Below are 21,895 nucleotides of genomic sequence, written 5' to 3' on the forward strand. Positions count from 1 at the left end.
TTATTTCCCTGCAACATCAAAAGGGACAGTTGTTTGATAAAACAAGGCTCCATGAACACCCTTGAGTAAATGAGAGAAAATTCCTTCAAAACATGGAAATCATTCTCTAGCTGGGTCAGACCTAGGGTGGATACGATTCCACTTTTTTTTAAGTACCCAGAACAGCCCGGCGTGCATACGGGTGTTGGATGAGAGGCCACAGGCAAGAGCATGGAGCTGCAGGCCCTGCAGCTCCTGTTCCAGACAACGGTGTGGACGAAGGTGGGCACCCAACGCTTGATCCCTTCCCTGTCATTCTCAGTGTCCCTGCTATCATTCCTATCCCAAGGGTGCCTTCTATGGAAAGCCTAGTTAGTATCGGAAAGTGACATTTACATCGGAAAATAGTGGTGTCCTTTCCGATTAGGAGAAACATTCCTTCTAGTTATAGAAAAAGCACTATTTTTCCCCATTCAGATATATGATCACGTGACAAGTGCCAGGGACACAAAAGCGCCAGACCAAGAGCCATCTGTTCTTCCCAGGCGTCTTCAGTCACTCGGAGCCAGGTTGGCAGTGGCTGAGCGGCTTTGTTCAAAAGCAGGACGAGAACCAGGATAGGGGCGCCTGACAGATTCCGCTCCTCCGTGCCCTGATGGAAGAACCGGGGGGCTCTGCACTTCCAAGGCTGGGGGGTGCTCTGGGTGGCATGGCATGCAGAGCGGGGTGGCCCCATCTGCGGGGCCTGAGGACCTCCAGGTCAGCCATTCATCCTGGTCACCGAGTGGGAGTGGCGTGATCGGTGATCTCTGTTTATTCCTTGTAGCATTTTTGTCATTTCTAAGTTTTCTGCCGTGAAAATGCAATAATTATTTTTGTAGGAGGCAAAAGACTATTTCTAACTGGCAGCAAAACCCCCTTCATGAGAAGTTTTAGTCACCCGCGCTCCTGTGTGTCTGGACAGGAAATGGTGCTGTTTCTGTTCTTGGCAAGTGCCCGTGAGTGTCCCCTTGCCTCCCGCCCTCCTGGCCAAGGAGAAGGGCGGGGGCGGGGGGCGGTTGCTCGGGCTGCAACTCAGGGCCTGTGGGAAGAGCTGACTTTGCAGGCCGGCCTGCCTTGTTCCTCAGCCTCCCCACCTTGCTGAGTAGGGACATGGCCTCGGGCTCTGGGTTTTCAGGTGACTTACACCTGCACTTCCTTTGCCTCCCAGCTCAGTCATCTCCTCCTCAGGGAGGCCAATTGTGTCCACGGCACCCTGCCCCCTTCTAAGAGCACACAACCCACTTAGAATCTCTGCTCACCCTATGGGTGAGCTTTGCCCTGGTCGCTCTCTTCCCCCTGGAGACTCCACCTGGGTAGAGACTTTATTTAAGGATTACTTCTTACCTCTTCCTCCCCAGGCTAGAAGAGTGCCTGGCACATAGCAGATGTCCCATGAGTGTTTGTGAAAGACTCAGGACAGTACTCAAGGGCGGGCATTGAGCATTCATTCTCTGAGAGGGCAGTGCACACGTGCGTGTCACATGTACCCAGCACAAGCACTCACCACCCCTTGGGGCTCTGAGATTCAGGTGTTACTCAGATCTATGCACAGGTGGAGAGCAGGGGTCTGACTCACAGCGCAGGCTCTCCCACTGAGCAGCGCTCCACGGCCAGTCTGTCCTCAGCGTCATTCACAACCAAACCAGACTGTCCCAAGCCCCAGACCTCAGGACCCCTGACCCTCCCAGCTTGGGAGCTCCAGTCAGCCTCCTGACTTTGCTTCCCTTCCCTCTCCACCCAGAGAACAAGCGTTAATACTTGTGTGTGTTTGTGCGTGTGCATGCATGTGCGCACATGTGTGTGTGTATGCACGATCATTTGGACGATTTTATGGATTCTTTTCCACTTAGTACATCACAAACATTTTATCATATTATTAAATTACTCCTTGAAAGATTCTAAATAGCTGGATTGTAATCCATCCTATAGAAATATCATATCTTGGGGCACCTGGGTGGCTCAGTTGGTTAAATGCCTGATTCAGTTCGGATCATGATCTCAGGGTCATGAGATCGAGCTCTGCAATGGGCTCCATGCTCAGCATGGAATCTGCTTGAGATTCTCTCTCCCTCTCCCTCTGCTCCTCCCCCCACTGGCATGCTCTCTCTCTCTCTCTCAAATACATAAATAAGATCTTAAAAAAAGAAATATCATATCTTATTTAACTGTTTCCCTACTGTCAGACATCCAAACTGTTGCCAATTTTGTAAAATCTTGTTAATTTTGTAAAGAATTCTTAATGATTGTAGTTCCATGAGCTCACCTTGTTTATTTCCTGAAGGAGAGTCCTAGAGGAGAGGTACTAAGTCAAAGGAGAGGAAATTTTTATGGCTTCAGGTATGTTATTCACCTATTCCAGCATGATATCTTCAATCAGAAATTTGCCAGTTTGGGGCACCTGGGTGGCTCAGTTGGTTGGGCGACTGCCTTCGGCTCAGGTCATGATCCTGGAGTCCCCGGATCGAGTCCCACATCGGGCTCCCTGCTCAGCAGGGAGTCTGCTTCTCCCTCTGACCCTCCCCTCTCATGTGCTCGCTCGCTCTCATTCTCTCTCTCAAATAAATAAATAAAATCTTAAAAAAAAAAAAAGAAATTTGCCAGTTTGTTAGAAGAAAAAAATCAAATCTTTTTTTTCATTTCCATTTCTTTGCATCGTGACAAGGTCATGATTTTTAACATAGATCCTGGGCCGCTGCCCAGAGCAGAATGCAAGGATCCTGCCACTTATTTCATTTTATTGGTTGTGACATTTTTCCATTGTATAGATGCATTGTTTATTCACTCTTTCTTTGAACAAATATTAAGACCCCACTATGGGGGCACCTGGGTGGCTCAGTTGGTTAAGCGACTGCCTTCGGCTCAGGTCATGATCCTGAGGTCCTGGGATCGAGCCTTGCATCGGGCTCCCTGCTCCTCAGGGAGCCTGCTTCTCCCTCTCCCTCTGCCACTCCTCCTGCTTGTGCTCTCTCTCTCTCTGTCAAATAAATAAATAAATAAAATCTTTAAAAAAAAAAAAAAGAAGACCCCACTGTGTGCCAGGTCTGTGCTAAGCACTTGGGAATTCAGCAGTGAACAAAAGACTAGAGTCCTTGCCTTCATGAGGTTTATCTTCTGTTAGGGTAAGGAAGACAGTTAAGGAGTAAACATATAGGGGATCAGAGAGCAATAAGCACCACAGAACACAAGCAAGGACAGGGGAAAGGGAGGGAAATGTGGAATGTGGCTCAGGCATGTTCTAAAAACCCTGAAGGATGTGTGAGAACAGCAAGTGCAAAGGCCCTGAGGTAGAAAGGCGCTTGCTGTATTTGAAGAAAAGCAGGAGGCTTGGCGGCTCTGAGCAGAGTGAGCAAGGAAGAGAGTCACAGAAGTGAGGTCAGAGAGTGTAGCAGGGTGGGGGGGCGCTGGGGAGGGCCGTTGTGAAGCTCTGCCTGTTACTCTGGGCAATCTGTGAAGCCTTTTGAGAGGTTTGCTTGATCTGACATGCACTTTAAAAACATCATCCTCAGAGGAAGATGACTATGGCTCTGTGATTATGGCTCTTGCTCTTGCTTACCCTTCCATCGAAGAACAAGTGTTAATACTTGTGTGCGTGTGTACATACATACTTTAAAAGATCATCCTCAGAGGAAAATGCACGTGGAAGCAGAGAGACAGTTGCCGTACTCAGTGCAAGAGACGATGGTGGCTTGGACCAGGAGGTAAAGATGGAGCAGTCAGCTTCCAGATACGTACTGTGAAAGCAGAGCCCCTGGGATTTGTGGGTGGTTTGGAAGTGGTGGTAGATATTTCACAGGTGACCCCAGGCCTAAGTTACTGGAAGGGCAGTCTCCATTTGCCGAGGTGGAGACCTCAGAGGACCGTGGTTTGAAGTTGATGAGGCAAGAGAGAAGGAGGAATTTTCCTTTGTGAAACTTGGATGTTCTTTCTTGTTTATGAGGTCACTCTGACCCAAAGCTGTCTAGGAGTCAGCCACGCCATTCCCTACTGCTTTAGTGGTGTCGTGGCTCGGCCACAGTTAGAGGTCTATTTCTTACCCACTAACAACCTAAGCAGGTGGCCACTGATTTCCTTACATGTTTCTAGACCAAGCTACACTCCTCTGGTTATATCAAGTTTATGACATGTTAATATCTGGCAGGTCAAAAACTTCATTGCTAGCCTTTCCCAAGAATTCGTGGCAATTTTCCTATATTTTTTTCTCCATATCAATTTTAGTGTCCATATATCTGACGATTCTCCCAAATATCCACTGAGATTTTTATTAAGACTTTATTAACTTTATTTATAATTTGAGATCTTTTGAAATGGAGTCTTCGCATCTGGGATCATAGTACACGTCCCTTTGTATTCCAACCTTGCTTTGACAGCCCCTCCGTAGAATGCGCGTAGCTGTCTCTGTGTAGGTCTCACGCTTTCATATGAAATTTATCCCAAAGTATTCAAGAGCTTGTCACCAACGTAAATGTGGGTTGTTTCCACAATACAATTTCTAATGAGTTATAATTACCGCCCAAAAAATAGTATTGCTGTTTTGTATTTTTGGCTTTATTCCAGCCACTTTCCTCACTATCTTGAGATTTTCTAGTTGTACAGTCACATCCACAAATAATGATGAATTTCGTTTTTCAACATTCATACGGTTTATTTCATCTTCTTGTTTTATTTCAAAAGCTGGAGCCTCTAAAAATGTGAATAGTAGAACTGACAGTTGAGCGTGCCTATCTTGTTTCAGACTTTAATGCTTTAAATATGTTACCCGTTTAATATGTTTGCAGATGGTGTTTGGCTAATACTCTCATTTAAGGAGAGAGTATTACACACAGGATCTTCATTTTATTTCTATGTGGTATAGCTATTGTATTCTAGTGTACACCATTTCTATCAGGCATAGCTGCTGGATTTGATTAAATGCCTTTTTTGCCATCTGTCGATATGTGACCTAACGTAAAGAATTGAAAGGTCTGCTAATTCTTGAAGGACTCTTATACTGGGAATAAACCGTAGTTGATTTTTTATTTAAAAATAATGGTGCTAAATATTCCTAATGGTCTTTTTAAAAATCTTTTAATGTCTTCACATTAGTGCCCATAAATTAGGTGGGTTTATATTTTTTATTTCAAGTGTTTATCATATTTTGGTATTAGGGAAATATATATAATGAGTTGGAATACTATAGATGCCTTTCTGTGTTCTGGACTAATTTGACTAATGTAAAAATTATTTATTGCTTAAAATGAGATACAGCTTGCCCTTAAAATCAGCCACATTTGCACATTTTTAATAATAGATGGTAGCTCTTCTAACAGCTTTTTCAGTTTCTTTTATGGTTACCTGTCTATTCAGGCCTTTCTAATACTCAAGTTAAATTTTGTAATCTCTATTTTGCTTAAAAATGATTCAATTTCCTCTGGAGTTGAAACCATATTAACCTAGGGTTGCATAATCTGCTTTGTGAGAATTCTTCTGTATCTGTTGGTAGAATGAGAGGATTTCCAATTTGTTTTGTGTTTTAAAACTTTCAAAGAGCGCTCATATATACGGTCTCAAGTCAGCCCTTCCTTACTCCTCCTGGATAGATGAGGAAACCAAGGGGAAAGGGGCCCCTAGGGGCTTACGTGAGACCACACAACGCCTTAGGGGCAGAGTCTAGCCTCAGATCCAGGACTCCCACCTTCCCTGCTAGACTTGTCCACCTGTGTTCTTCTCAGCTGTGTCCCCTGGGGGCTCATCCTTCTCAGGGCACAAAGGAGCGCCAAGTGTCAGCACAGACTTGAAGCAGGACTCTCCTTCTGGAGGAGGCTCCTCTGCACTCTGAACACCAACACCTCTTGGAATGTTTAGGCAAACAGCCAGGTGCTTAGCTGTGGGAGGTGAGCTGTAACTGTTTGGAAATGTATCACATCCACCAGGAAGGTCAGTCTCATTTTCAAGAATAGGGAAAGAAAGGCACCCACTTGCTTTGAATGGCTCCAAGTGGATGTGTTTAAAAGCTTCTAGGGGCTCCTGGGTGGCTCAGTCGTTGAGCGACTGCCTTTGGCTCAGGTCATGGTCCCAGGGTCCTGGGATCGAGTCCCGCATCGGGCTCCCTCCTCGGGGGGAAGCCTGCTTCTCCCTCTCCCACTCCCCCTGCTTGTGTTCCCTCTCTCGCTGTCTCTCTCTGTCAAATAAATAAATAAAATCTTTTAAAAAAATTAAAAAAAATTAAAAAATTAAAAAAATAAAAGCTTCTATGGACTGTTCAGTGGTTGAAGATGAGACGGACTGTGGTCCGAGTGTGTGGGATCACGTTTTTGAGGGTGTTTCCAGAAGCATCCTGTGTTTGATGCAACTTCATAAAGTAACATTATGCTCTGTCCTGAAGGATAGTAACACAGAATATATATATTGCTGTGGAATTGCTGAAAAAGAGACATGACCGAGTTTTTTTTTTAATTTAAATTCAATTAGCCAACATACAGTACATCATTAGTTTCAGATGTAGTGTTCAATAATTTATCAGTTGCATATAACACCCAGTGCTCATCACATCACATGCTCTCCCTAATGCCCATCACCCAGTTATCCCATTCCCCCACCGACCTTCCCTCCAGCAACCCTGTTTGTTTCCCAGAATTAAGAGTCTCTCATGGTCTCCCTCTCTGATTTCTTCCCATTCAGTTTTCCCTCCCTTCCCCTATGATCCTCTGTGCTGTTTCTTATATACCGCATGAGTGAAACCGTATGATAATTGTCTTTCTCTGATTGACTCATTTCACTCAGCATAATACCCTCCAGTTCCATCCACGTCAGTGTAAATGCTAAGTACTCATCCTTTCTGATGGCTGAGTAATATTCCATTGTATATATGTACCACATCTTCTTTATCCATTTATCTGTCGATGGACATCTTGGCTCCTTCTACAGTTTGGCTATTGTGGACATTGCTGCTATGAACATTGGGGTGCAGGTGCCCCTGTGGATCACTATATTTGTATCTTTGGGTTAAATACCTGGTAGTGTAATTGCTGGGTTGTAGGGTAGCTCTATTTTTAACTTCTTGAGGAACCTCCATACCGTTTTCCAGAGGGGCTGTACCAGCTTGCATTCCCACCAACAGTGTGAGAGGGTTCCCCCTTCTTCACATCCTTGCCAACATCTGTCGTTCCTGTCTTGTTAATTTTAGCCATTCTGACTGGTGTGAGGTGGTATCTCATTGTGGTTTTGATTTGTATTTCCCTGATGACAAGTGATGTTGAGTATTTTTTCATGAGACATGACCAAGTTTTAATACTAGTTGGGGGGATTAAATGTGAAAATCTTGTAAAGGTCTTAGCACAGTGCTGCTCATCATGAGAGCAATTATAGCTAATAGTCACGACAGGTTTTGATGGAGGAAATGGAGCGGATTTCAGAATTCACCCTCATTGGGAGACAGTTCTCATGCATTGTCACCCTCACGTTCTCACAGAGTCTGGTGTCCCCTCCCATCCCACAGCCTCACCTCTTCCTCAAACTTCAGGAGCTGAACTGCTGAGGCAGCAACCACAGGTCTGGTTTGGGGGGCCTCTTCCTGCTTGCAGCAAGTAGGTGGATGTCAGGGCTGCTTCCCTAGGCCTGCCCACTCCCCCTGACCCTTGTCCCCTCACAGAAGGCTCAGGATGCAGCTGCCTTTTGAGCCCCAGTCTCCCAAGTCTGGCTTCATCGCGAGCTAAGTCTGTCCTCCTCACTGGCCCCAGGGTGAACACAGAGACCTTTGTCATCCTAGCATCTGCTGGTGATCACTAAGTAACTTCCGTGTCTGCTATTCCTCCTGTCCTGCCTATCTACCACCTGTCCCACCTGTCTACCATTAGTGATCATCAGCACGTGTGGAACGTAGGCTGTGGTCCTCCCCAGGCTCCTCCCTGCTCACCTTGCCTGGCCCTCTCGCCTGCACGTAGCCTATACATCCAGTAAGAAGGTCCTTCTCTTCCCCCATTTCCCCACAGCCCATTCCTCCTCTCTCCAGAAAGCGGCCCCTGAGTCCAGGCTACCGCTCACCCCCGCCAGGCTCGCAGGCACCATGGACAGCGCCATGAGGCCCTGACCTAGGGCTCCTGACTCCCCAGGAGAGGTTTAGAATGGCAGCGCTCAGTGGGCCTGCTCCACGGCCCTGCTCAACCTCCAACCCCACAGATTCTGCGTTCGCCAGGATTAAGTCCCTGTGGGCCTCGAAGTTTTAGGCTTAAGGGAACACTTAGCCAGCCGTGGTGCTGTAGCATCATGTAGTAAGGGCCATCAAAAACTGCCTTGCCAATTCTAACCGCTGTGAGTATAAATCCACTACACTGATGTCCAGAAATAAAAGCAGTCTGGATACACGTTTACTCCCTTACCTCAGAGCACACACTCGCTGCGTGTTTGTGAAGTGAACAGAAGGACAGACCGAGTGAGTGAATGGATGAGAATAAAGGCCTGCCCTCCCCAGGGCCGGCTCCACATGTCCCCCTGCATGGTGGCCCTGACTTGTGTGTGGCTCCCTCTCTGTGGCCACGGGACCCAGGCTTCCCCTTCAGCCAAGTATGAACCTCTGGTTGGATCCTGTCTGAGACCCACGTGTGGGTGGTGGCACTTTTCCTCACCAAGCTGGGGCTCCCCCAGGACCTGCCATGGGTGGTGGGCCCAGGGCCATGAGATGATTTATTATTTATTATATGGATCAATCTTTCTTTGTCTTTTTTTTCCCAGACTGCTGCCGAGTGGGCTGAGAAAATGCCCAAAGGCCCGCCGCCTACATCTCCCAAGGAAACGACAAACCAGGAGCTGCTGGCTCGCCTCCACAAAGCCGTGGGCTCCCATTACCGCACAATTGCTCAGGAGTTTGAGAACTTCGACACCATGAAAACGAACACCGCCTCCAGGGATGAATTCCGGGCCGTTTGTTCCCGCCATGTCCAAATTCTGACAGATGAGCAAGTAAGAAATGCATTTGGTTCATTGTCCTAGGCAGTGTTATATGAGCATCAGGCCAGAATTTAGGGCTGATCTCTATTTTGAAAATACTGGAAGGTTTTGGGGGGTGTTGTTTCTATTGTTGTTGTTATTGTTTTGTTTTCAATCTTACTGAAGACTCACAGGAGCCTTCTGTTTGTGTAACAAGTATGAATTGCACCTTTTCAATCAGGGTGCAAATGTCACTTTTATTTTTAAAATCAAATTAAACTCTGCTCCAGCAACCACACTCCCTCTTCCTCCCCTGGATAATCCCTGGGCTTATGTGACCCAGAGAGGCAACCAGTCTCTCCCCACACCTGAACGGGACAACATAGAGCCTATGAGCTGCTCTGGACCTCCCGCCACCTCCCTCCCCCTCTCCTTGCCCTCTCCCTGGTTCCATTGCTAGTGTTTTCAGAAGCTCTGGGGATACCGCCATGGGCAGGCTGGTGACATGCCCACCCCACAGGCTGGACACAGGCCACCCTCTCTGAGGCCCTCCTGCCCATCACAGAGGCCTCAGAAGAGATTCTCAGCAGTTTCCTCCTCAAAAACCGAATGATGCTCTTCTTAGCTCTGATAACCTGTTGCCCTGACTTCTCTGCCCTCCATGACCTTCCAAGGCTAAGAGCACCTCCCAGAAGGATGGCCTCCTGAGGGTCTGCCTTGCTTACTAACTTCAGTCAATAATATCACTAAATGTTAGTGCCCGGGGAGCAGTTCCCTGGGTGGCTTGTTCCTCACTGTGACCCAAACGGGAAAACAGAGCCTGGCACAGAGCAGGTGCTCAGCAAGTCCTGGTGAATGGATAGGTCGCGGGTTTGGTGTCCATGTTCTCCACCACCACTGTCCAGTGGCCAAACAGCTGGGATAACACAGAGCACCAGTGATCCAAGCGCAGAAGCAGAGTTCCCTCCCCCACAGAAAACGCACTGCTTCAGGCACTCTCCACTTGTCAAACAAGCTGGTGCCCTAATCCCAGAGGATAACTCAAGTGAAAACTGAAATCCAAAATACTTATGAAAGTAGCCCCACCTCCGTCCTTCCTCTGATTCTGCTCAGGCTCAGCCCGGGTAGCTTCCCGCAGCTCCCGGGTGGAAAGGTCACTCTCGGCTCCCAAGTTGGGTCACTCCACTCTGAGGCCCCATTTTCTCGGGGTTTAAGAATTAAGGACTAAGAGTGTTCACAGGGAGGGGTGATCATCACACACGACCCCCTCCCCACTCAGGCCTCTGAACTCACCACCCTACAGAATGAATTCATTAATAATGAATAATATGAGCATCAGATTTCACTTTCCTAAAATACCACCTTTTTAAAGTGTTATGATCATTTTTGCTAAACAAATTAAAGTGCTTTTCCCTCAACAGTTCAGTCCCATAGATCATCAAAGCTGAGTGAGATGGCTATTTGCAAATACTTCTCTCCATTACTATAAATGGAGAGAAACCTTTAAAATTAATCCAGTTGCATTTATTATTCTATGGGGCCAACTAACAAAGGTTTTGCTAATAAAGATTTTTCATCTAAATGAGTAAAATTTCACTCTAATTATCGATATAAATTAATGACATGCTGGCATATCTGGCATGTATAACAGAGAATTGGATTTTAATTGTCCACTAAGAAAGCTTCCACCATCCCCAGCACATCAAGCCCCCCACCTCTCCAGCAAAATCAAGCACTTATTTTTAAATGCTGCCTTCTAAAAATACGCCGACACATCTCAAATATAGTCTGCATCATCGAGGGCACCAAAGTCTGACATAAGTACCATGGTTTAAGTTGGGGGATGATTAGCAAAAATTGTGCTCTATTTGGGAAGGGTGCTTCTGGATATAGACTGGCAAACAGGAAGCCAAAGCCACAGAGATCCATGTTTTCTCCTTGCATGAGTCATGTACCGGGACCTTCTTGGTTGGATGGTACAGTGTCTGTACGGGGAGACACAGAAGTAATTTGGCACCCCTAAAGTGTCTGGACCTCTCTTGCCATTATTCAGAAGGGTTCCCTGAAGATGCTGGGACAGTTCCAACCATGTTAACCAGCATCCAAATAGAGATCTTGTGTCTTGGTTTATCTGCATTATAAAAACTAGCTCATCCTAAAAAAAAAAATCCAACCATCACGAATCTGAGAGGTCAGCTTTCTTGACTTACAGAGCTCTGTAAGCAGGGCAAGTGCCGCATCTTTTGAAATCTTTTGGTGTAATTAACCTTTCAGAAGAGGAGAGCGACTCTCCGAGTGGATGGAGTTGGAAACTGATGGGTCTTCGTGACTCTGCAGAAAGCGTGCTATAAAAGGCCATAGGAACTGGGTCCACTTGGATATGTCTTAAGAAGATAGGGACCGGGGCGCCTGGGTGTCTCAGTCGTTAAGCGTCTGCCTTCGGCTCAGGTCATGGTCCCAGGGTCCTGTGATCGAGCCCCGCGTCGGGCTCCCTGCTCCACGGGAGGCCTGCTTCTCCTTCTCCCATTCCCCCTGCTTGTGTTCCCTCTCTCTCTATGTCTCTGTCAAATAAATAAATAAAATCTTTTAAAAAAAATTAATTAAAAAAAAAAAAAGATAGGGACCCACAGAGAGAGCCTCTCCTGGTCAGGCAATTTAGATCAGTCCCGGTGACTGCGTGGGGACTTCGCTCTATTTGCAGCTATGTTAGGGAAAGGAACCATTAAGCATTTCTGAACACTTCAGATGTGGTGTTTCTTAAACAGACACCTGTAGGAGGTGAGAAGCATTCAGGCAAAGAACAAACAACCCTTCAGGCAGGCAGACCTGGGTTTCAGTGCTGCTTCTGCACTTGTCCAGCTGTGTGACCTTGAACAAGTTACTCAACCTCTCTGGGCTTCATTGTCCTTGAGCTTTGTTTGAGTTTGTTGTTGCTGCCCTTACCGTGAGGGTGCCCTGTGCACACGCATCAGACTCCTCCAGCAGGAGACGGCCATCACTGTGTGTGGGGTGTGGGTCCAGGGATGCCAGGCACCTGCCGAGTATTCTACTCTGTCTCAGTGGTCAGCGGGCCCTATACATCTGGCCACAGGATGGTGTCTCCCCTGCGCTTGGTGCTTATCACTCGGTGCCAGGTTTATGAAGGGTGGTGGTATATCTTGGCATGCCTGGTCCAGCCTGGCTTAGGCAGGGCCTGGGCCTCTGGGCCTCAGGGGAGGCATGCACCTTTTCCATGCTCCTGCCCTGGACGCCCCCTCTGTGGCAGTCAGACTCCACCTTGTCTCTGTGGTGGGTCTTGGGCAAGGAAGTTTCCCATTCCCCTGCAGGGTAGCTGACCTCTGACCTTGCTTTGTATAGGTGTAGACCCTGGGGTTGCTGCCCCTCCTCCAGGCCTTTTGCTGCCCCCTGGGGCCATGGATCTGTGGCTGGGCCCTGAGGGAGAGGGTTCCTACCCCCCCTAGAAGCAGAAGTGTTTGCTTCTTCCTTCCCTCCCCCAGGGGTCCTGGTCTCGAGTGGGTTTGCTACGCCTCCCCCAGCGGCTTCAGGCTTCCACTTCCCATGAAAGAAGGGTCGGGAGAAGCGAGGAGCGTTGCACATCTATCCATCCTGTGCATTGTCTCCAGAGAAGCAACAGAGGCCGGTGGAGGAGAGCGTGTGAGCGTGAGCATTCCCTGCGTCTGGGCCTCCCAGGCATGCTAGCCTCACATGCCAGCCCACACTTGTCCTGGACGAATCTGTTAACATTTTAGCTGATTTCTGCCCGAGCTCTGCCAGGCGTGAGAGCTGGGGTGTCTGGCTGTCTTGGAGACTTGGGGCTCCTTGGCTTTCAGTCCCCTCGGCTCCCTAGAGCCTCAGCTCTCTGATTGGCTCAAGCACGGTTCCGATTTGGTAGATATTTGGCTTTCTCTTGTTGTTAGGATGGGAGTGGCGTTCTCAGGCAGCTTTCCCCATCACAGGAGTGGATCCCAAAGTCAGATATTTTTAAGTGTTCAGAAGGTAGTTACTACTCTGCGTTTGAAGGGGACATTTCAGGAAGGTCACGATCTGCCACCGTGACGTGGAAATTTACTTGCTTTCAACTCATTCACAAACCACTAGAATTTTGCCTGGGTTTCATGCCCGGCTCACAGGCCTGTAATTTCAGAATACACTCTCATGGTGCCCATTTCCAGTCCTCTTGATGCCTCTCTGGTCCCCAGAGCCCCCACCAGCCTCCATTCTGCACCCAATCTTTAGGCTCTGTCAGTGTTCTGGGGTGTGACAATCTACCAGGGGCTTCTATTTCCCACCCACTCAATTCCGTGTACTCCTGGCAGCATTCATTCTGCCTTTCATGGTGCAGAGAGGATTTCTGTGGTCCTGCCTTGACTTTAATTGTACCACAAGATTTAATTAGGAGGTGGTCCATCTCTGCCCCTTCTGCTGGACCAGGAGACACCACTGTTGTCCCTGTGGTTTTGTAAATGTCCTCACTCCCATGCATCAGGTGTTTACCGCATCCTCAAGCACTCACACCCTTCTTTGTATTTACCCTTGATAACATGGCCTTCCTCCCCTGTGTCGCTAACACAGGAGTGCAGGAGAGCCCTCCACAGCCCACTTCCTCTTGTACGGCCGCATCTTGCTCTGCTTCCTGAAAGCCTTTCATGAGGAATGGGATTACAATACGGCTTCGTGCCCTCTCTCCCTCTTCATTTTTAAAGGGTCTTACCATTGTCTGATCAGTCTTCTGTGAGTTTTTTAGGACTTTCAGCAAACATTTCTAGAGCACCCGCCGTGTGCCAGCCCCTTTGTGAGATGTTCAACATTTAAAGATGCATCTCAGACGACCTTCAGAGAGCTTCAGGACCAGGCAGGGAGATGTCACCTGCAGAGGTGGCTTCAGCACAAGGTAGAGAAGAGCGCCAGGCATCTGTCCCCTGGGTTTGGGAGAATTTTCCTGGAGAGAGACAGGTGGCAGGGCCTCCTCCTGTTTGGGGGTGCTTACTGCCCTTGGTGATGGTGAAGGCTCTCTGGGACCACGTGGTCACTTTCCCAAGCTCTCTTGCTTCCACACGGGGGCCTCATGGAGCCATCCTTGTAACTTCCTGCAAATCTACAATTCTTTTGAAGTAACACATTGAAAACATTAATCAAGAATATTGTCCCAGGGGCGCCTGGGTGGCTCAGTCGTTGGGTGTCTGCCTTCGGCTCAGGTCATGATCCCGGGCTCCAGGGATCGAGTCCCGCATCAGGCTCCCTGCTCAGCCGGGAGCCTGCTTCTCCCTCTCCCACTCCCCCTGCCTGTGTCCCTCTCTCGCTGTGTCTCTCTCTGTCAAATAAATAAATAAAATCTTTAATTAAAAAAAAAAAAAAGAATATTGTCCCAAACTAAACGTTTTTCCCTTCTCGGGGCCTGGAACACTCCCTGTCTCTTCCCCACCACTCAGTGCTTCATTTCCGGAATTTCAAATAGAGATGGTAGAGTCTCTCATCATTGCCTTTGGGAAACCCAGAGGCCAGAAGCGCTGGCCAAGGTCAAGACCCACAGGAAGGAGGGGACACAGCTCCCCATGGCGTGTCCTGGAGGCTAGGGCCCCACCAGTTCTGAGGGGCTCTAAAAACCAACTCGGAAGTAAGTTACCCCTCGTCTTAGCTCCCCAAAAGCCCTCAGTCATCAAAAGTGGCTCATGTAGGAGGCTGGAGTCACTTTGCTCTATCCGTGCTGGTGTGGTCTGGATTGCATCCTGTGACGTCAGACGAGACCAGCCCAAAGCCAGAGGCTTCCCTCCGGTTTCCCAAATGCCTCCCTTTCCTGCTGGTGGGGAGGTAACTCTGGCCCCTTGGGGGCCGCGCACCACGGCTGTGAGCACAGCGGCGGAAGGCGGCGGTGCCTGGCCGGGTGGTGGCAGAACTCAGGCGCCAGTGAGAAGGAGAAATGAGTCTGGCTGGGCTTCCCCGGGGCCGAGGTGGACCAGGGCTTTGATTTGCATTTCCTCCCAGAGTGTCCTTATATACTGCGGCTCAGGCTCTGTGACTAATCACAACATTTAATGGCCTTCAACTGCTCACTAAGGGCCCAATTCAATTTAAAAATGTCCTGCGGAAGCCATGAATAATCCTCTCGTCTTTGCTGTTCGTCTTATGGAGGCTTCCATCAAGTGGAGGCCGAATGGGTTTTTTTTCTTTTTCAATTTTTTTTTTTTTATCGATGCGGGCCTCGGACCCCTGCAGACGTGAGCGCTGGCCTTCCCTAGCTTCCATCCGCTTCTCGGGGGCGCCGCAGGAGACCCCGCTGGGCTCTTACCCTCACCCTGGGACTGATTTCTGCTTCTTTGCCAGTTTGACCGACTGTGGAGCGAGATGCCAGTCAATGCCAAGGGCAGGCTGAAGTACCCGGACTTCCTTAGCATGTTCAGCTCCGAGAGAGCAGCAACACCGCCGACCGCTGGCAGTTCGGTCAAGGCCCAAAGAGGCAGCAGTGTTCCCGAAGTCCTGGACGGAAGCAGGTCTGCAGCATCATCACCCACTCACGACCTGAAGGCAGGGTTGAAACCTCCGAGCCACCCCTGTGTGAGTCCTTCTCTCCATAGTGCCGCCATCACCGGGGCCCCAAAGCCCCAAACCCCATTGGACCGGAGGGGACCTAGAGTTCCCAAGGGGCAGGTGACTGAGAAGGTGGCCCGGGTAGAGCCTGGGGTGGGGACACAGGAGAGGAGCCCACAGGTGGGTCCTTAGCACTCACCTGCCTGGAGCAGGGAGGGAGGAGGTGTGAGGAAGGGTTGGGTGGAAGGGAGGCATGGGGGTTGGAAGGAGGAATAAGGAGGCTTCGGGGCGGGAAATGGGTACAGGAGCAGGGGCAGAAGACTCTAGATGTCAGCAAGCTAGGGTTTCATCGGGCAGGAAAGCAAATGCGCTGTGGTCGGTAGGCACTGTGTGCGAGGGTCCAACTGTGTGCCCTGCTATAAAGTGTTGCACCCATTTTACAGTTGAAGATACTGAGGCTCTGAGAGGTATCCTCACATTAGACACAGAGAGACCTAATTTCAAACCGAGGCCTGTCTAACTTTGCAGCTCTGCCCCCGGGCTGAGCCGCCCAGCTTGGGTATAGGAAGGAGGCAGGCCTCTCTGAGGCTCTTGCCTCATCCGCAGGAAGGATGACAGTGTCTCCAGGGAAGGGGGCTTGAGAGGATCCCAGCCATGTTCTTAGGGCAGCCATTGCTGGGCTTTGTGCATGATGAGCACTCGGAGACAGGAGTTATCATTTGTTCATTCAGTCAACACACGTTTACTGCACACCTACTCTGTGCTGGGTCTTTTCTAGAGCTGAGAATGAACAAGGTGCCTGCCCTTGTGGAGTTTACATTCTTGTCAGAAATAATGGCCAAGAAACAGTAAACAATAAGTATTTAGCAAGTTGGAGATAGTGAGTAGAGCAGAATGAAGGGGGGGTCAGGAGTACCCCAGAGATGTCCACGTCCTAATCTCCGGGACCTATAACATGTCACTTTACATGGCAACGGAGAATCAAGGTTGCAGATGGAATTAAAGGTGCTCACCAGCTGACTTAAGACAGGATCATTCTGAAGTGGCCAGGAGGGCCCAAGGCAACCACAAGGGTCTGTAAATGGGGAAGGCAGAGGCAGAAGGGTCAGTGCCGGAGAGACGCCATTTGAGAAGGGCCCACCTGATGCTACTGACTTGGAAGGTTCAGGAAGGGACCATAAGCTAAGGAGTGTGGGCACCTGTAGATGCTGGAAAAGGTAAGAAATGGATTCTGCCTTAGAACCTCAGAAAGAGCTCAGTCCTGCTGACACCCTGATTTTAGCTCAGTGGGACCCATTTCAGGCTTCTGACCTCCAGAACTGTAAGAGAAATACCGTGTGCTTTTTTAAGCCACCAAGTCTGTAGATCTGTTATGGCAGCCATAGGAAACATGCTGGGGGCGGGGAGGAGCGGGTGGGGGGGGCGGGCAGGGGGCCCAGCAAGGACTGGGGCTTTCACTCCCAGTGGGATGGAGCCCTTGTAGGTGTTTATGCAGAGGAGTGATATGGGCAGCATGCCTCCTTTAAAAGACTCCTGTGGATTCTGTTTGTTGAATAGAAGCTATGGGTGGAGTGGGTGCTGGAAGGGCGGGCAGAAGCAAGGAGATGGGGAAGAGGCTGCAATGGTCCAGGGGAGAGGCCTGGTGGCTCCGAGCGAGGTGGGCAGTGGGGAGCCGGTGGCCAGAAGTCAGGTGCTGGATGTGTCTTTGAGGTAAAGCCAACAGGATTTCCCAATGGATTAGATGTCAGGTTGAGAGAGAGTCCAGGATGGCTTCTAAGGTTTTGGCCTGAGCATCTGGAAGAAGGGCGTTATATCAACCCAGATGGGGAAGGCTCAGGCAGCACAGGATTCAGGAGAAAGAGCAGGAATTCAGTTGAGTTGTTTACTGTAGTAGATAACCGTAGGACGTGTTCAGGGGAAATGCCTGGGCTACATTCAATTCATTCCCTGTATTTAAATGGAAAATACAATAAGACCAAGAACAGCCTCATACTTGGTCCATGTAACTTCACAATATTGGACATTCTGGAACTGAGTGCAGGATTAGACATCCATGAAAATGACACATGACTCACTTTCTTTGATAAGACTCTTCCTCGGGTGAAAAATATGTTATTGTCACACACACACACACACACAGTAATATGTTTAAATAACATCTCCTTATACTTAAATCTTGGCTATATATTTATCTCCAAAACTATGTTGGTTATTGTGTTTAGGCACAAATACGGCCGGCTGATGGAAGTGAAAAATCAAGTGGCAGAATTACCACCCATTTCTTGCTCTTCATTTATTTCTGAGCGAATACTGCCTGAGAAGTTGTGAACCCCAAACCTGAGCCCTGCCTGTAATTTTGCATTATCACTTCCATTTTGAATCTCACATTACAAGACAATTTCCGTTCCTTTCTCGCTAGACCCCTGCTAGTGCCGGCTCGGCCCTGGGCCCCCTGCCCTTGCAGAACTGCGAGCCCATAGAGAGCAAGCTCCGGAAGAAAATCCAGGGCTGCTGGCGAGAGCTCCTGAAAGAATGCAAAGAGAAGGATGTGAACAAGCAGGGCGAGGTCACCACGGCTGAATTCCTGGGTGCGTTCTCATAAGAGTGTCACCTGCTGGCACAAGGCCACCACCCCACCCCACCCCACCCCCCGTGTGGCAGGCTGGGCCCGTCCATAAACGCTGCCTAGTGGGACAAGAATTCCTAAGACACCTCAACCCACCACAGCGCACCTTCGCGCCAGCATGACCAAGCCCACAAGCCGTGGCGTTCTCAGCATTAGAAATCATGGACTCAGTTGTGGTCTCTGGGCAGCATGAAATGTTCACAGACTTGGAGAGCTCAGGGAAGTGGGACAGGTGGGGGAGGGCTGTGGCTGGGGACACGCCGGCCCACCCACTGCATCGGCTCCACTCTGTTGATCTGGTACTAACCACGTGTCGCTTTGATAAGCTGTTCAGATGACATCTGCTGGGTTTATACTTCCACTCATGGTTGCGTATTATTTATGCAGCATTTTACATTACAGGAAGGTAAATCTACCCTGAAACCCTTCCTCTTGACCAATCTTTAGATCCCTTTTTAAGGAAAATGTTTTTCTCAAGAACCTCCAATATTAATATAAATCACTTCTGTGATAGTCATGGCTTAAAAATGAGCAGACAAAACAAGGTGTAAACTCTTTAAGTGAACAGCTCCTACAAAAAATAACCACGTATAAATTAAATATAAAAGATGAAATCAATAATGATCAAGCATTGTTCCATTGATTTAACATGACATGTGTCTCTGAGACCAAATCAGCAATGTTGGTCTTAATGCGTGTTTGAGTTCCATTTGGTTTTTAGTTAATTCTTTTGATTTTGAGACTGATGACCCTTAGCTTGTCTTGCATTCACCATCGCCGTGTTTAATTTTTACCCAGGAAGAATTAATGGACTGGTGCATTATCTGGAGCAGTCCATCATCCTGCTCAGCCTGTCTAGCTTCAGTAGTACATCCAAAATTCAATACTGTAAAAAATATATGCTTATTAATTTTCAGAAGTCATCCTGCATGTTCTGTGCCCTGCTGATGACCTTCTGCAAGTCGGAACATGAAGGCATTTTTCGGGCCACCCCTGTAGGCTCCCCAGCCCAGCCCCATCCTGTCGCACGTGTCCTGTTTGGCACCACGTTCTGCTGTTCCCCCAGCAGCATTTTGGCCTGTGCTTGGTTTGAAGGCACCGTCTACATGTATAAGGTCCACTTGCAGTGCTTTTCCTCCAGCCTCAACAAGTAGCATGGTCCTCCACTCCGCGACACTTCGTTGCTTCTGTGAGGTCAATGGAGGGCTCGGTTTATTCAGTGTAAATTCAAATCTTTTTTTTTTAATTTTATTTATTTATTTGCGAGAGAGAGAATGAGAGACAGAGAGCGTGAGAGGGAGGAGGGTCAGAGGGAGAAGCAGACTCCCTGCCGAGCAGGGAGCCCGATGCGGGGCTCGATCCCGGGACTCCAGGATCATGACCTGAGCCGAAGGCAGTCGCTCAACCGACTGAGCCACCCAGGCGCCCTCAGTGTAAACTCAAATCTTATCCTACCTAAGTCTCTTTCAATTAGGAGTTGTCACTCCAAAAGAAGCTTTAGCTTTCTAACTGGTAGAGGGTCGAACAGGGGCGCTAGTGCAAAGTGGGAACGACTGCTGATATTCTGCCACCGACAGGTGCTGCCAGCGTGGCATTGACATGATCCTAACCCCAAAGCCACACGCAGACCCTGAAACTGCACAGCACTTGTCTCCTAAAGATGGTCCAAGTATTCTAGAATAGGCTTTATATATTTTAGGTTGTTACTGGAATGAAGACTCAAAATGTGTAAATTCCTGTAGGCTGGCACACTCTTGAGAGTTGAGAAATACGTGGTCAGAGAGCCATGGCTGAACCCCCGCCCCCCAGTGGGGCACCTGCCAGGCCCACGCCGCAGCACGTGGAACCTCCCCTTCTCCCCACGTCCCCAGCTCGGCCCTGACTCTGAGCCTTTGCTAGGACAGCTCCCGACCTTGTGTGGGGAACACACCGACCCTGACTCCGACTCTGTCCCTCCCTGCTCCTCAGTACAGCTTCCACGGTGCTCTGTCCACACTGCTGGGACCTCAGCAGCGGCAGATGCAAAACCCGAGGGCAGGCCAACACCAGGACAGTGAGGTCCCAGCAGGATGCGGGGGACCCCTGTGTCCTCACCGCACGGAGTGTCTGTCCAGCCACACCCACCCTGAGCCTGTGAGCAAGGACCCAGCCAGGGCCCAAAGCAGAGAGAGCATCTCGGCAGGAGATGAATCAGTGCGGGCATGAACAAATGAATGAGTGAGCAAATTGCCACCAGCTGAACCCATGTTTCTGTCTTTAGCTCTTGTGGAGAAGTTCAATCTGGACATAAACAAAGAGGAATGTCAGCAGCTTGTCGTGAAGTACGATCTAAAGAACAACGGGAGGTTTGCTTACTGTGACTTCATTCAGAGCTGTGTCCTCCTGCTGAAAGCGAAGGAAACCTCCCTGATGCAGAGAATGAAAATTCAGAATGTGCATAAAATGGTACGCAGTCACTCTCAGGAAATGTGGGGGTCTGGGGCCAAAGGTTTCTCACCTCTCTCAATTCATTGTAAATTCGGATCATCTGGCTTCATAGAGATGAGGGACACAGTGGACATGGAGACTCTAGGAGGGGCCGCTGGCCAGTAAGGACCCACCTGTCACATGTCCCCAGTCTCACTGCCACCTCCCCGCGGACCCCGAAAATTGGCTCAGATTTTGTCTATACACATATATGTGCGTATCACACGTGCGTGGTACACATGATAACTGTATCACATGTGCATGATTCTAAATCTGGACACGTATGGTAGGTGTGTCTAAGTACCTGTGCGATGTGTGCATGTGGGCGTGCATATTGCACTCGTGGTGTGCGCGTGTACGTGCGTGATAGATACACGTATGTATACACACCTGTGCGATGTGTGCGTGCACAAGCAGGATGTGTGTGTATAGATACACTTGTCAAGCGATCCTTTGTTGTCCCGTCTTCTCCGTTACATAAAGGCCTGTATAGAACCAGCACTTTGCAGGCGAGCACATGACCCCCAGGGTCTGCTCAGTGGGCCCAAAGCCAGCTAGCTGGTGGGTTCTTCAGGGAGGCAAGAGGCGCAGGTAAAGGCTTTGAGAACATCGCAAACAGCTCAAAATTGCCTTTCTTGGAAATGATTCCGAGATTTTCTTTCTTTCTGTCCGGGGCCCCATAAGGGCCTAGAGACCCAAGACGGGACAGTAGCCTGGCTCTCAGCTTCTCGGACTCCCGTGGGTGGCAGACGCAGGATGACGGCAGCCCCTCCCCCAGCACGCAGAGACACCTGTTTGGCCAACAAGAGCAGTGCGGCTGCGCGCACGATGCCTGGGGAGCAGCAATCAGCCGGTTCGCGGAAAAGGCGAAGCTGGGTCGGGGTCACAGCAGAGTGAAACATTTTTAATGTAAACATCAGTGTGTGTTCATTCATCAAACAGCTGAGGCAGGCCAGACCCTTTCTTCCGGGTTGGGAGGGGGCGGTAGTTGGAGACTCATTATCTTTCTTGCTTACACTGTACCCACAATGCATTGTCTACAATTTCCTTTTTGTTTTTTTGAAGAGCAATGAGAACCTAAAGATGCATAAATAGCAGTTGGAGGGCACTGTCCTGGGTTTTTACCTTTTTTCTCAATTATTTGTCAATTCTGCGATTCTCACCCACACCCAGCCCAACCAGTATTTTCACTGACTTGCCTTTCTCCAGTCTCTCTGAAACATGAAGCAAAAAAAAAAACCAAAAACCAACTTTTTCCTGCTCCTATTCCCTCATCTGTGATAATTAGAGAAAAAGTACCGCTGGCACTATCGACTTGGGGGACAAACAGCTGATTCCAGCCACCTCGGGCCTCGG

General features: G+C 49.1%; 1 protein-coding gene across 1 annotated transcript in view; it reads left to right on the forward strand.

Annotated features, from left to right (window-relative positions):
* EFCAB6 (EF-hand calcium binding domain 6) overlaps positions 1 to 21,895 on the forward strand; it is a 206,828-nt gene that overhangs the window by 180,324 nt on the left and 4,609 nt on the right. Inside the window, exons 25-28 of the mRNA XM_045866745.2 lie at positions 8,728 to 8,955; positions 15,244 to 15,474; positions 17,867 to 18,035; positions 20,334 to 20,518. Of these exons, the coding sequence (XP_045722701.2) occupies positions 8,728 to 8,955; positions 15,244 to 15,474; positions 17,867 to 18,035; positions 20,334 to 20,518 (813 nt within the window). The remainder of the gene's footprint in view (positions 1 to 8,727; positions 8,956 to 15,243; positions 15,475 to 17,866; positions 18,036 to 20,333; positions 20,519 to 21,895) is intronic.

Source organism: Mirounga angustirostris, unplaced genomic scaffold (assembly GCF_029215605.1).
Source record: "Mirounga angustirostris isolate CCGP_5_RB_7025 unplaced genomic scaffold, mMirAng1.0.hap1 SCAF_5, whole genome shotgun sequence".
NCBI lineage: Eukaryota > Metazoa > Chordata > Mammalia > Carnivora > Phocidae > Mirounga > Mirounga angustirostris.